The sequence below is a fragment of the Drosophila serrata genome, unplaced genomic scaffold (genome assembly GCF_035046125.1).
Source record: "Drosophila serrata isolate PLE 108 unplaced genomic scaffold, ASM3504612v1 contig_334, whole genome shotgun sequence".
In the NCBI taxonomy this organism is placed as follows: domain Eukaryota; kingdom Metazoa; phylum Arthropoda; class Insecta; order Diptera; family Drosophilidae; genus Drosophila; species Drosophila serrata.
In genome coordinates this window covers 155,277-170,379 of record NW_028257232.1, presented here as the reverse complement: position 1 = coordinate 170,379, position 15,103 = coordinate 155,277, and the positions used below count along the sequence as shown (strand labels likewise).

Sequence of the window (15,103 nt, the reverse complement as noted above, 5' to 3'; positions counted from 1 at the left end):
AAATAAAAAAGAAAATATTTTCTCTGTTACATGCCTAGAAAGATTCGTCTGTTGATTCTGATCAAGAACGTATATAGTTTATAGGGTCGGAAACGCCTCCTTCACAGTTTTACAAGCCTCTGACTAAAACCTTAATACCATTTTTGAGCCGATATTATTTATATTTTTATATGACAATTTGTTCAACAAATCAAAGTTTAAAAAACTCATAACTAAGCCAAAAACGCATTAATTTTGATTCGGAAAGCTGCGTTGCGCAAGTTTTTGTTAGGTCAATAAATCTGCATACTTCATTTAAAATGTTAAAAATTAAAATTTTCTATCGCAATTTTTGGCAATCTTAACGATGAAAATTTGGAAAAAATAAAAAAGAAAATATTTTCTCTGTTACACGCCTAGAAAGATTCGTCTGTTGATTCTGATCAAGAACGTATATAGTTTATAGGGTCGGAAACGACTCCTTCACAGTTTTACAAGCCTCTGACTAAAACCTTAATACCATTTTTGAGCCGATATTATTTATATTTTTATATGACAATTTGTTCAACAAATCAAAGTTTAAAAAACTCATAACTAAGCCAAAAACGCATTAATTTTGATTCGGAAAGCTGCGTTGTGCAAGTTTTTGTTAGGCCAATAAATCTGCTTACTTCATTTAAAATGTTAAAAATTAAATTTTTTTATCGCAATTTTTGGCAATCTTAACGATGAAAATTTGGAAAAAATAAAAAAGAAAATATTTTCTCTGTTACATGCCTAGAAAGATTCGTCTGTTGATTCTGATCAAGAACGTATATAGTTTATAGGGTCGGAAACGCCTCCTTCACAGTTTTACAAGCCTCTGACTAAAACCTTAATACCATTTTTGAGCCGATATTATTTATATTTTTATATGACAATTTGTTCAACAAATCAAAGTTTAAAAAACTCATAACTAAGCCAAAAACGCATTAATTTTGATTCGGAAAGCTGCGTTGTGCAAGTTTTTGTTAGGCCAATAAATCTGCTTACTTCATTTAAAATGTTAAAAATTAAATTTTTTTATCGCAATTTTTGGCAATCTTAACGATGAAAATTTGGAAAAAATAAAAAAGAAAATATTTTCTCTGTTACATGCCTAGAAAGATTCGTCTGTTGATTCTGATCAAGAACGTATATAGTTTATAGGGTCGGAAACGCCTCCTTCACAGTTTTACAAGCCTCTGACTAAAACCTTAATACCATTTTTGAGCCGATATTATTTATATTTTTATATGACAATTTGTTCAACAAATCAAAGTTTAAAAAACTCATAACTAAGCCAAAAACGCATTAATTTTGATTCGGAAAGCTGCGTTGTGCAAGTTTTTGTTAGGCCAATAAATCTGCATACTTAATTTAAAATTTTAAAAATAAAATTTTTTTTATCGCAATTTTTGGCAGTTTTAACGATGCAAATTTGGAAAAAATAAAAAAGAAAATATTTTCTCTGTTACATGCCTAGAAAGATTCGTCTGTTGATTCTGATCAAGAACGTATATAGTTTATAGGGTCGGAAACGCCTCCTTCACAGTTTTACAAGCTTCTGACTAAAACCTTAATACCATATTTTGAGTCGATATTATTTATATTTTTATATGCCAATTTGTTCAACAAATCAAAGTTTAAAAAACTCATAACTAAGCCAAAAACGCATTAATTTTGATTCGGAAAGCTGCGTTGTGCAAGTTTTTTTTAGGCCAATAAATCTGCATACTTCATTTAAAATGTTAAAAATTAAATTTTTTATCGCAATTTTTGGCAATCTTAACGATGAAAATTTGGAAAAAATAAAAAAGAAAATATTTTCTCTGTTACCTGCCTAGAAAGATTCGCCTGTTGATTCTGATCAAGAACGTATATAGTTTATAGGGTCGGAAACGCCTCCTTCACAGTTTTACAAGCCTCTGACTAAAACCTTAATACCATTTTTGAGCCGATATTATTTATATTTTTATATGACAATTTGTTCAACAAATCAAAGTTTAAAAAACTCATAACTAAGCCAAAAACGCATTAATTTTGATTCGGAAAGCTGCGTTGTGCAAGTTTTTGTTAGGCCAATAAATCTGCATACTTCATTTAAAATGTTAAAAATTAAATTTTTTATCGCAATTTTTGGCAGTAAAAAATAAAAAAGAAAATATTTTCTCTGTTACACGCCTAGAAAGATTCGTCTGTTGATTCTGATCAAGAACGTATATAGTTTATAGGGTCGGAAACGACTCCTTCACAGTTTTACAAGCCTCTGACTAAAACCTTAATACCATTTTTGAGCCGATATTATTTATATTTTTATATGACAATTTGTTCAACAAATCAAAGTTTAAAAAACTCATAACTAAGCCAAAAACGCATTAATTTTGATTCGGAAAGCTGCGTTGTGCAAGTTTTTGTTAGGCCAATAAATCTGCTTACTTCATTTAAAATGTTAAAAATTAAATTTTTTTATCGCAATTTTTGGCAATCTTAACGATGAAAATTTGGAAAAAATAAAAAAGAAAATATTTTCTCTGTTACATGCCTAGAAAGATTCGTCTGTTGATTCTGATCAAGAACGTATATAGTTTATAGGGTCGGAAACGCCTCCTTCACAGTTTTACAAGCCTCTGACTAAAACCTTAATACCATTTTTGAGCCGATATTATTTATATTTTTATATGACAATTTGTTCAACAAATCAAAGTTTAAAAAACTCATAACTAAGCCAAAAACGCATTAATTTTGATTCGGAAAGCTGCGTTGTGCAAGTTTTTGTTAGGCCAATAAATCTGCTTACTTCATTTAAAATGTTAAAAATTAAATTTTTTTATCGCAATTTTTGGCAATCTTAACGATGAAAATTTGGAAAAAATAAAAAAGAAAATATTTTCTCTGTTACATGCCTAGAAAGATTCGTCTGTTGATTCTGATCAAGAACGTATATAGTTTATAGGGTCGGAAACGCCTCCTTCACAGTTTTACAAGCCTCTGACTAAAACCTTAATACCATTTTTGAGCCGATATTATTTATATTTTTATATGACAATTTGTTCAACAAATCAAAGTTTAAAAAACTCATAACTAAGCCAAAAACGCATTAATTTTGATTCGGAAAGCTGCGTTGTGCAAGTTTTTGTTAGGCCAATAAATCTGCATACTTAATTTAAAATTTTAAAAATAAAATTTTTTTTATCGCAATTTTTGGCAGTTTTAACGATGCAAATTTGGAAAAAATAAAAAAGAAAATATTTTCTCTGTTACATGCCTAGAAAGATTCGTCTGTTGATTCTGATCAAGAACGTATATAGTTTATAGGGTCGGAAACGCCTCCTTCACAGTTTTACAAGCTTCTGACTAAAACCTTAATACCATATTTTGAGTCGATATTATTTATATTTTTATATGCCAATTTGTTCAACAAATCAAAGTTTAAAAAACTCATAACTAAGCCAAAAACGCATTAATTTTGATTCGGAAAGCTGCGTTGTGCAAGTTTTTTTTAGGCCAATAAATCTGCATACTTCATTTAAAATGTTAAAAATTAAATTTTTTATCGCAATTTTTGGCAATCTTAACGATGAAAATTTGGAAAAAATAAAAAAGAAAATATTTTCTCTGTTACCTGCCTAGAAAGATTCGCCTGTTGATTCTGATCAAGAACGTATATAGTTTATAGGGTCGGAAACGCCTCCTTCACAGTTTTACAAGCCTCTGACTAAAACCTTAATACCATTTTTGAGCCGATATTATTTATATTTTTATATGACAATTTGTTCAACAAATCAAAGTTTAAAAAACTCATAACTAAGCCAAAAACGCATTAATTTTGATTCGGAAAGCTGCGTTGTGCAAGTTTTTGTTAGGCCAATAAATCTGCATACTTCATTTAAAATGTTAAAAATTAAATTTTTTATCGCAATTTTTGGCAGTAAAAAATAAAAAAGAAAATATTTTCTCTGTTACACGCCTAGAAAGATTCGTCTGTTGATTCTGATCAAGAACGTATATAGTTTATAGGGTCGGAAACGACTCCTTCACAGTTTTACAAGCCTCTGACTAAAACCTTAATACCATTTTTGAGCCGATATTATTTATATTTTTATATGACAATTTGTTCAACAAATCAAAGTTTAAAAAACTCATAACTAAGCCAAAAACGCATTAATTTTGATTCGGAAAGCTGCGTTGTGCAAGTTTTTTTTAGGCCAATAGATCTGCATACTTCATTTAAAATGTTAAAAATTAAATTTTTTATCGCAATTTTTGGCAATCTTAACGATGAAAATTTGGAAAAAATAAAAAAGAAAATATTTTCTCTGTTACATGCCTAGAAAGATTCGCCTGTTGATTCTGATCAAGAACGTATATAGTTTATAGGGTCGGAAACGACTCCTTCACAGTTTTACAAGCCTCTGACTAAAACCTTAATACCATTTTTGAGCCGATATTATTTATATTTTTATATGACAATTTGTTCAACAAATCAACAACAAATCAAACTCATAACTAAGCCAAAAACGCATTAATTTTGATTCGGAAAGCTGCGTTGTGCAAGTTTTTGTTAGGCCAATAAATCTGCTTACTTCATTTAAAATGTTAAAAATTAAATTTTCTTATCGCAATTTTTGGCAGTTTTAACGATGAAAATTTGGAAAAAATAAAAAAGAAAATATTTTCTCTGTTACACGCCTAGAAAGATTCGTCTGTTGATTCTGATCAAGAACGTATATAGTTTATAGGGTCGGAAACGACTCCTTCACAGTTTTACAAGCCTCTGACTAAAACCTTAATACCATTTTTGAGCCGATATTATTAATATTTTTATATGACAATTTGTTCAACAAATCAAAGTTTAAAAAACTCATAACTAAGCCAAAAACGCATTAATTTTGATTCGGAAAGCTGCGTTGTGCAAGTTTTTGTTAGGTCAATAAATCTGCATACTTCATTTAAAATGTTAAAAATTAAAATTTTCTATCGCAATTTTTGGCAATCTTAACGATGAAAATTTGGAAAAAATAAAAAAGAAAATATTTTCTCTGTTACACGCCTAGAAAGATTCGTCTGTTGATTCTGATCAAGAACGTATATAGTTTATAGGGTCGGAAACGACTCCTTCACAGTTTTACAAGCCTCTGACTAAAACCTTAATACCATTTTTGAGCCGATATTATTTATATTTTTATATGACAATTTGTTCAACAAATCAAAGTTTAAAAAACTCATAACTAAGCCAAAAACGCATTAATTTTGATTCGGAAAGCTGCGTTGCGCAAGTTTTTGTTAGGCCAATAAATCTGCATACTTAATTTAAAATTTTAAAAATAAAATTTTTTTTATCGCAATTTTTGGCAGTTTTAACGATGCAAATTTGGAAAAAATAAAAAAGAAAATATTTTCTCTGTTACATGCCTAGAAAGATTCGCCTGTTGATTCTGATCAAGAACGTATATAGTTTATAGGGTCGGAAACGCCTCCTTCACAGTTTAACAAGCCTCTGACTAAAACCTTAATACCATTTTTGAGCCGATATTATTTATATTTTTATATGACAATTTGTTCAACAAATCAAAGTTTAAAAAACTCATAACTAAGCCAAAAACGCATTAATTTTGATTCGGAAAGCTGCGTTGCGCAAGTTTTTGTTAGGTCAATAAATCTGCATACTTCATTTAAAATGTTAAAAATTAAAATTTTCTATCGCAATTTTTGGCAATCTTAACGATGAAAATTTGGAAAAAATAAAAAAGAAAATATTTTCTCTATTACACGCCTAGAAAGATTCGTCTGTTGATTCTGATCAAGAACGTATATAGTTTATAGGGTCGGAAACGACTCCTTCACAGTTTTACAAGCCTCTGACTAAAACCTTAATACCATTTTTGAGCCGATCTTATTAATATTTTTATATGCCAATTTGTTCAACAAATCAAAGTTTAAAAAACTCATAACTAAGCCAAAAACGCATTAATTTTGATTCGGAAAGCTGCGTTGTGCAAGTTTTTGTTAGGCCAATAAATCTGCTTACTTCATTTAAAATGTTAAAAATTAAATTTTTTTATCGCAATTTTTGGCAATCTTAACGATGAAAATTTGGAAAAAATAAAAAAGAAAATATTTTCTCTGTTACATGCCTAGAAAGATTCGCCTGTTGATTCTGATCAAGAACGTATATAGTTTATAGGGTCGGAAACGCCTCCTTCACAGTTTTACAAGCCTCTGACTAAAACCTTAATACCATTTTTGATCCGATCTTATTAATATTTTTATATGCCAATTTGTTCAACAAATCAAAGTTTAAAAAACTCATAACTAAGCCAAAAACGCATTAATTTTCATTCGGAAAGCTGCGTTGTGCAAGTTTTTTTAGGCCAATAGATCTGCATACTTCTTTTAAAATGTTAAAAATTAAAATTTTCTATCGCAATTTTTGGCAATCTTAACGATGAAAATTTGGAAAAAATAAAAAAGAAAATATTTTCTCTGTTACACGCCTAGAAAGATTCGTCTGTTGATTCTGATCAAGAACGTATATAGTTTATAGGGTCGGAAACGACTCCTTCACAGTTTTACAAGCCTCTGACTAAAACCTTAATACCATTTTTGAGCCGATATTATTTATATTTTTATATGACAATTTGTTCAACAAATCAAAGTTTAAAAAACTCATAACTAAGCCAAAAACGCATTAATTTTGATTCGGAAAGCTGCGTTGTGCAAGTTTTTGTTAGGCCAATAAATCTGCATACTTCATTTAAAATGTTAAAAATTAAATTTTTTTATCGCAATTTTTGGCAGTTTAAACGATGAAAATTTGCAAAAATATTTAAGAAAAATATTTTCTTTGCGATACGCCTAGAAAGATTCGCCTGTTGATTCTGATCAAGAACGTATATAGTTTATAGGGTCGGAAACGACTCCTTCCGTTTGTTGCAAGCCTCTGACTGAAATTATAAAACCCAGCAAGGGTATAAAAAATAGCAAATTTACAGTTAGGTTTGTTACTTGTAGTTTCCCAAATTCTGTTCATTAACTTAAATACTCATAATTTCTGAGCATTAGTTATCGAAAGTTTTCTAGGCTTTCACATATCGACCTAAAAATAATCCGTTTCGACCTCAAAAATCACGCATTTCCGGCACGTATGGCACTTCCGGCCAAGCTCATGTCGAACAGCATGTGCTTCCGTCTTCTTTAGCTATACTTATGGCTCCTACGCTTTGCCATGTCCAACTAAAGCTAAAATGTTAACTCATTTGCTGGGAAAATTACTTTTTAATATGCGACACACTTAGGCGACTGTATTTGAATATTTATTACAGCCCGGACTCGTAGAAATACGCATGAGGGTCCTTGAGTTGGAGGCCTCGGCGGAAGTGCGCAGTGGTCATTAGGCTTGGAATTATATCGTAGTCCTGGAGACGTGTGTCAACTACGAGCCCGCTAAATGGTCAAGTAGTGGTCTTTCACGTTTACCACATGACTTCAGGGTAATGCACGCCATGAAACTAGGATTGGAACTTGTTCGACGTTGTTAATTATCCAAGAATACGCCGTATATTAGTAGTGCCGCTAATTTACATAAGTGTAGTTGTGTGCCAAGTGGATGTGGTGGGTGGTTAGAAGCCCAAGAATATTAATGAAGAATAACGCTGTTTTAGGCACATAACTGGTTAAGACTGAAAGGCTCACATTCACTTGGGTTCATAGTTATAGCAGAAATTAGTTTCTGATGGCAAACGGAAACTGGCTTACAAATGGTCAGAAAATAACAAGAGTTGGCTCAGCTATATAGCTACAATCCAACAACAAAATTTTAATTTAAGGATTTATCGAAAATACCCTTTGAATTTAAAGTAATTATCATCTAGTCAGCCTTGATCGTTTTTCTTCCATCTGTCAAATGGGTGTACGACTTGTCCTGCCTTATTTATTTAGTCTTACACCGGCATCAAACCCGACAACATCAAAAATATCTTGTTAAGTGTTCAATTTTTTGGCTTCCAATTATCCAGTGAGTATTAAAAGAAAAAATATATAAATACATTTTATCTTACATTAATTTAAAACATATAGTCATGTGTAAAATAAATACATTTTTTCCTACTTTAATTTAAATCATATAGTCATGTGTTGCGGACCTTGCTGTGGAACCTGCTACTACCCATGCTGCAGCCCTTGCTTCAGTGGTCGATGTTTTGGACCTAGGTGTGGGTTCTATAGTGGACCCTGTGGACCTTGCTGTGGCGGTGGCTGCTGCAGTAGCTGTGGACCCTCCTGTTAAGACGTTTCAGAAAATTGAAATTTAGACAAGGGCACGATGCTTGGACACTTAAAAACAGCTGCAAACTATGTAATGTCGGGGCCTATTATACTTGAAGACAAGATCAAGTACTAATAAAGGTGCAAGACAAGCTATTTGTTTGTTGTGCAGGGTCTGAGCCTTCTCCTTTTTTGTATTAATTTGTATCGTGCCTTTATACGCACATCAATTACAATGCTAATTGCCCAATGACCGCTATAAAATCCCCCTATGTGGTGCCCTTTTGTATAATGCTAATTTATGCACTGCCCAAAGCCAAAGTCAAACAATCGCTATACGGCAGGATAAACACTTCAGGAGTCAGCTAAAAACCAGTTGACCCGACTGACCGCTTTGCACTGGGCTGGCCTGGTCACTTCCTGTTTTACACCCTCCTACCCTTGTCCAATCGCCAGTGGTCAGTGTGAACACGAATTAACGAGCGTGTTATTAGGGGTCGAGTGACAAGGCAAACATGACTTGAATCACATTATCAATTCAAGTGGCAGTAATTAGCCCTGAATTGGTGGTAGGGTCCCGAGGGTCTATGAGCCTTTTCAGCTTGACCGTTGTTTGGATTGATTTCAGAGATTGGTCATAGTAATTAGTATTAACAGCTATAACGCATATATTCATATGTTAATTTTTGTGAAGGCACTTATTGTCTGAGTTTTTTGTCCCATACGGGAAGATTATCGCGTTGCTGCAGCGAGTAATAAAACCAGCTGGTCCAGCGCCCCGTCCATCCCCATCATATTCAAGTCCGCGAGTCGCGTCTGGCGGCGACAGGGGACACATTATTTTAATTTTCCACCGAAATTTCTTTTCTTTTACGCAGAAAAATACCCCAAACTAAATGTACCCGAAGAGAACAAAAACGCATTTGAAGGGTGGCAAGGAAAAGCCAAAATAAAAATTGAAAATCGTAAAAAAGCGATGCTTCTCAGCGGCACATTAAATGAGTCTAAATAATTTACGTAGAATCCAGAGTGTGGCTTGGTGGGTACAGGTTGCCGTGAGGAGGGATTGATGGCGTTGGGGGTAGTAAGCGATGGGAGGCAACACCCAAAGCGACATGTACGGCATTAAGACCGTCCCAATGCTAATTTTTTAACGTTGGTCCGGTGCATTTTTTGGGAAAATAAATTGTTAGGGAATCGAATTTTTGAATATCCTCTTAACTTAGCAGAATGTTTTTACTAAGTAGTGTAATTCCTAATGCCATTTATTAATTTTTAATTTGTTTATATGTTATTATATATATATATATCTTTTTATGTCAATTTATTGACAAACACAAGGGTTTTTTTATATTTATCTATAAAGATAGTTAATCGACTCGACCCTATCTCACATGTACAGGGTACCATAAGAATCAACCCCTGCAGCTAGTGTAGGTGGAGTCCTTGGACCTCCCCAAAATCCGAAACATTTTTAAATATCCTAGGCTTTTTTAAGGGCATGTGTCTGTAAATTGTGTGCGTATGTGTGTGTGGGTCGCTTATGCCAAGAATTAATATTTGTTCTCTGGGCCCTTGGCAACGCGCCCTTAACGCATTTTTTAATGCCTTCTTGGGTATAGCGTGTGTGCATGTATGTGTATTTGCTCATTAAGCAAAAACAAAGTTAGGGAAAAGTTTTTTACCATCTTTAGACATTTCTTTGTTTTCCGTTTTACTTAAATTTTTCTCTTGCCTATGTCGTTGCTTCTTGGGGTTCTCTTTTTTCGCTATGCGTGTGGCTATTTCTAATGGACCAACAGAGATTATCATTCCTTTGGAACCTGATATTTTATTCCTAAGTTTCCACAATCCAAGAATAGGCTTGCAGTAAGTTAGCAACTTAGAAATAAACAATTTTTATTTATTTTATTTTATATTTTCTCTCTCGTAAAAGGTTCCTTATTTCTCTACGAGTTTATTTTCAGGTAATGTTTTGAACCCTCGATGTTGTTGTCTGAGAAATATTTTCCTTTTAAAAAATCTTTTATATACGAAGTATTGGAACTTAACACTAATAATGGATCAATGGATCAAGGATTATTTTTTATTTCAATATTGCTTTCTCATTTAAACTATCCTTCGGCTAAGGTTAGCCGCACATCCCTTTCCATCACGGCACGACTTAACTGACCACATCATAAGTCAGACCGTCTCCCAGCACGTTTTAATAATCTTAATAACAGCTATGCCTATCGTCCGCCATTATGGAAATTAAAGCCAATGGATACAGATCCACGGCAGCATCGTTGCTCACCGCAGCACAGCTGCGGCAGCGGCAACATCGCATCACCAGCGGCGATGGTGACCAACAAAAGTCAGCAGAGAACTCTGCGGAAATTCACAGCATTTCATTCGAAAGCCGAGTAATTACGCATTCAAGTAGAAAAAGTTTATCTCTTGTCGAAAAATTGAAAAATTTTCATTTCATAAAATGAGATTAAAACGCGAGTTCTCTGGTTGCCGTTGATGGGCGAAGATGTGGCTGTGCGGACGCTGTAGCGCAGGAGGGGATTGGGGTTGTGGAAGAGTTGACTGGGAAGCGCCGTAAAGCAGTGCAAACCGCAAAACCTCGGGAATGGCTTGAAAGGATGACGGGGGCTGAAGCGGAGATGAAAGCTCGCCGGGAAGGGCTTAAATCTAGAAAGTTTACTGCCAAAATATTTTTAAGAAAATTACAATAACGTCGAAGAAAGCGGCGAGGAGCAAAGGTCCCCGGGGGGTGGAGCGGCCAGGTGGTGGTGGGCGGCAGGTCCGAGGCCAGGGAAAGAGCTCGAAAGGAAAATAATGGCCGCCGACGCGGGACAGCGTCTGTCAAGAAAAGGGTTTTTGGAATGAGACGACGATGATGCTTGGAGCGATGAGGCCGCGATGCCAGCGATGACAATCTGGCAACGCCGCGGAGAGTGTGTGTGTATGTGTGTTGTAAGGGTGTTTGTCCTGCCATGTCCATACGCACTTTCAACCCTTTTTGCGCTGGCGGGGAAAAGTTGCGTAAAGTGCAAAATTCATTGCTACGTGCTCTGCTCTGGCCGTTTCTGTATACGGGTGCTTATACACGCACACACACACACACACAGCCTGCTACATTATGTACTGCGAGAATGTTTCAGTTTACGATATATACTCGTATCCCACTCCCCTCTCAAAAGTAGATAGCGACTAAAAGGGTTGGCTAGAAAACGTTTCCTTTTGGCAGTTATTGGATTTCAAAATGAAATCCATTTGATGGCAAACGAAGCTTTGATATGTGGGGTAAACGCAGCCTTAGAAGCTTGGTAGTTAAATAAATTAACAGCCAGCGACCAGGATCGGGAAAGGGATGAGTAATATAGTTGTCACAAGGGGTTTCTGTTTGCATTGACTTATGTGAATTAATAATTTAATTTGAGAGCGCTAAGAAACCCGTGGACCTGGAGCTACTTGCTTAAAATTTAAGGACTGGATACTGGGAGGCCTCTGAATAATAATGTATTGCAAAAGAGAACGCAGTTTTTAGTTGACTAGCTCGCTAACTTTTGATTAAGAAAACATTTTTCCAAGTAGATCATGTAAAGTTCTACTTTTATTTGAACAGTTCTTTTCGTCTTAGTTATCCGATTATCCAAGCCAAATCATAGAAACCAATAACTCAAATGGATGCCGACGGCGAAATGAATAGCTCAATTACCAAACCCAAAACAGCATCTCAGAAAGAGGCAGCTGCATCCCGAAATAAAAAAAGAAAATCCAACGGGGTACATAGACCCGAGGATACAGGAGAGTTTTGAAAATTTGCATATATGAAACCAATTGATGAAGCGGGAAAATCGGGAAGCTGGTGCAGGATGCCGTGGCGGAACGATGGCAGGGGAAGGTCGCTTCACATAACAGACAATCTGAAAGCGAACATTGGATTGAATCATTTAGCGAACAAAGGCAGAAAGGTGCCAAATATTAGGCAGGACGACGGAGAGAAAAAATGAATCGCTTTCATATGCAAATTCAAGTGCAATTCGAGCGAGTTGAGTGAAACCCATAATGGGAATCTGATTTTGATTTGGCACGTAGCCTACAGCCAGATAGAGACGGTGGTGCCCCGGTTCGTCCTTTAGTGGCGCTCTTAAGGGCCTCCCCTGCTCTGGCGCTGCTGAGGCTTTTCCTTTTGGACCCTCCGAAACCCTTGCTAATCCCTTCTAAATGAAAAGCAGCGTGCGTCCTGCAAAGTGTGTAGTTAAGTTCGCTTTCCCCTCTCGCTCCGTTGTATATGTGTGCTTATAAATTTCAGCGTGGAAGACAAAATGGCGGAGCTTCTCGAACTAATCCAATTTATTACAGCTCCATAACTTTTTCCTATTTGCGTTTTCCTCGGCGGCTTGCCTTCCCTTCCACACTCGAGACTGACAGACGCTAAATGCGTCTTATTAGATGAGCTGTGTGTGCGTGGGTGTGGGTGTGTGTGCCATGTTTACCCTCGCCATTCCAGCTCTACTATATTTCTATTCCCAGCGAACTTTGACTCTTACTCTCACCCCAGCCCTTGAAGGGGTCGTCTGCTTCAATTTCAAGCTTCTATCTTTTTTTGTTTTTTTTTTTTCTTTTTATGATAAATTGCATTTAGCAACCACCGACGCCGAAGATACCGCGATGGTGGTGCCACCACCAACCAACCCACGCTGCCACCCTCTCCTAGACAAATGCAATGGGGGGAGGGAGTGGTGTGAGCATGCGTTTCCATTGTTTTTGTTAGGATATGGACACACTCGTGTAAAGGATTTAACATTCGATTAAATCTAAGGCGCTTCACCCCCGGATCGATTCTTGAAAAATGGCTGATGGCGTCGAAAAGGCTTCCTTTTTTTGTACAAATTATTAGTTTAAACTGAATCGATCAGCACTAACTAACTTATTAAAGGTATTTCCAAAAAAGATTGTTCACATTTACATTAAGGAAGCCAAATATGGTAATTTTAAAAGCCTTTTTTGGTTGGTTTTATACAGATTAAAAACTGCACATCGAAAAGCTTCCTTATATTAGTTTTTTAACCTCATGGCATAAGAAGCTGTTGATTAAAACTATAATACCCTGAAACGGGATAATTATGGCTTGTAGATCATTGAAATTGTATTGGGATTCGCCATTAAAATCAAAACGGTCGACATGATTGTGATGTTCTAAACTTATTTAAATTCTCTAAACATATTATACAAATTTGTTTTCATTTATTGCACTTGCCTTGTTAGTATAAGGTCCATCTATCCGAGCTCAAACCTCTCTTCCGACAACAAATTGCGTAAAAATCTGTTTGTATTTCTTCCGCGAGGACATCGGGCCAACTGAGAAATGTTATAGATTTTGCTGCATTAAAACGAAAAATATTTACTTGCGCTTCTGAAAAGTTTATCAAGAGGATAAATGTCTATATGCAGACAGGGTCTACCGAGAACTTGACTTGGCTCCATTTTCAAGCTGATTTCTCACTGACAAATATCGCGTGTTTGTCCTTGATCCCATGGAGCGTTAAGTGCATCCTAGCGGCAGCTCCTTTCGTGTCTGGGAAAACAATGAAAAATTCATGCAAATGAAAAATAAATGCACACAAGCCAAAAAGGATAATGCAGCGAGGAGCTCCTCGGTGCCGAGGGAAGATAGAAACACATTTCATGCAATTTCGGACTCGGACTCGGGTGCTCGGCTCATGGTTTTGGTCCCGCTTCGACTCCTTTGTCTGTGCCACGAAATTTCAATAAATTATGCAAAAATTTTCGTGGTTTTCGCGCTTTACTCTTGGTTGTTTCTCGTCCCTTTTATGCAACATTTTACTTGCTGTTTTATTCAAATTTGTGTGCATTTTTCATTTGCTAGAAAAACAACATTTTACGCGGAACGAGGAAAGTGGCAGGAGAAGGAGTATCATCAACCCTTTTCGTACCGACGCAGCATCCAGCTGTTTGAATTAATCCCTTTTGTGGACGATCCTCAGCATCTTTGTCTACCGATATTGTGTGCTTACCTGAGCGGTACACACATATGCAAATAAGTTTGATTAAAAATTTAAATGAGGTCCCTGCGAGGGGACACCTTTTTCCTGAAAGGGCGAAAACATTGACAGCTGCGTTTTCAATTCTCGAATTCGTGGATCGTTATTTAATTCACCTTTTGAACTCCACATTGAATAGCACGGACAGATTGATATTAGTTGAGAGCGCATTTTCGTTAGGCCTTCATTCTCTATTCGGCCTTACAGGGAATGGGTCGATATCGCGTCTGCCATCAAATATGATGATCTCTGTGTAGTTGGATGCAGTCAAGGCCCACTCTTCGCACATATACAATTTTCAATTTTTCACTGTTACCCAGATAACTGTGATTCGACCGATCACAGCTTGGTAACTAGAATGAAATTACTACTAGAACCGAGGCACGAGCGAGCGTCCATAGCCTGCACCTGAATGCGCCATGTACTTGCTAGCCGTGCCAAGCAGCAGCCGCAATACAAATGATTATGTTTATACTATTAAAGTAATTTACTAAAAAATGACGCCCTGCCAAAACAAGATAATCCGCTGTGCGCAGAGTCGCCGTCGCCTCTTCCTCTCCCTGCCAGCCAGAGCTAATCGTCAAAGTCAACCGCTTTAGCTGGGGGTTAAGTAGCTGGCTGTCTACTTAAGCATAATCGAAGTGCGGCAGGGGGATCGGTAAGGCGATCAAACGGCGATTTCGCTGGAGGATGGCTGGCTTTATCACAACATTTTGCCAAGAAGATGGATAAGTGTGGTCTAGTGCAAGCTGCTGATGGGGGCATCGTGGCAGGCGGGTTTC

At 36.0% G+C, this 15,103-nt stretch overlaps 2 protein-coding genes across 1 annotated transcript; both read left to right on the top strand.

The window, feature by feature from the left end:
- LOC110180240 (uncharacterized) overlaps positions 1-15,103 on the top strand; it is a 94,196-nt gene that overhangs the window by 59,263 nt on the left and 19,830 nt on the right.
- Positions 7,856-8,446, top strand: LOC110180246 (uncharacterized). The gene is made up of 2 exons (XM_020947903.2): positions 7,856-8,014; positions 8,127-8,446. Exon 2 carries the CDS (start codon positions 8,129-8,131, stop codon positions 8,282-8,284), a length of 156 nt encoding a protein of 51 aa, XP_020803562.1. The 5' UTR covers positions 7,856-8,014; positions 8,127-8,128; the 3' UTR covers positions 8,285-8,446.

What these genes read in the sequence shown, in the direction of transcription:
- LOC110180246 (XM_020947903.2), top strand. Translation starts at nt 8,129, where the DNA reads ATGTGTTGCGGACCTTGCTGTGGAACCTGCTACTACCCATGCTGCAGC.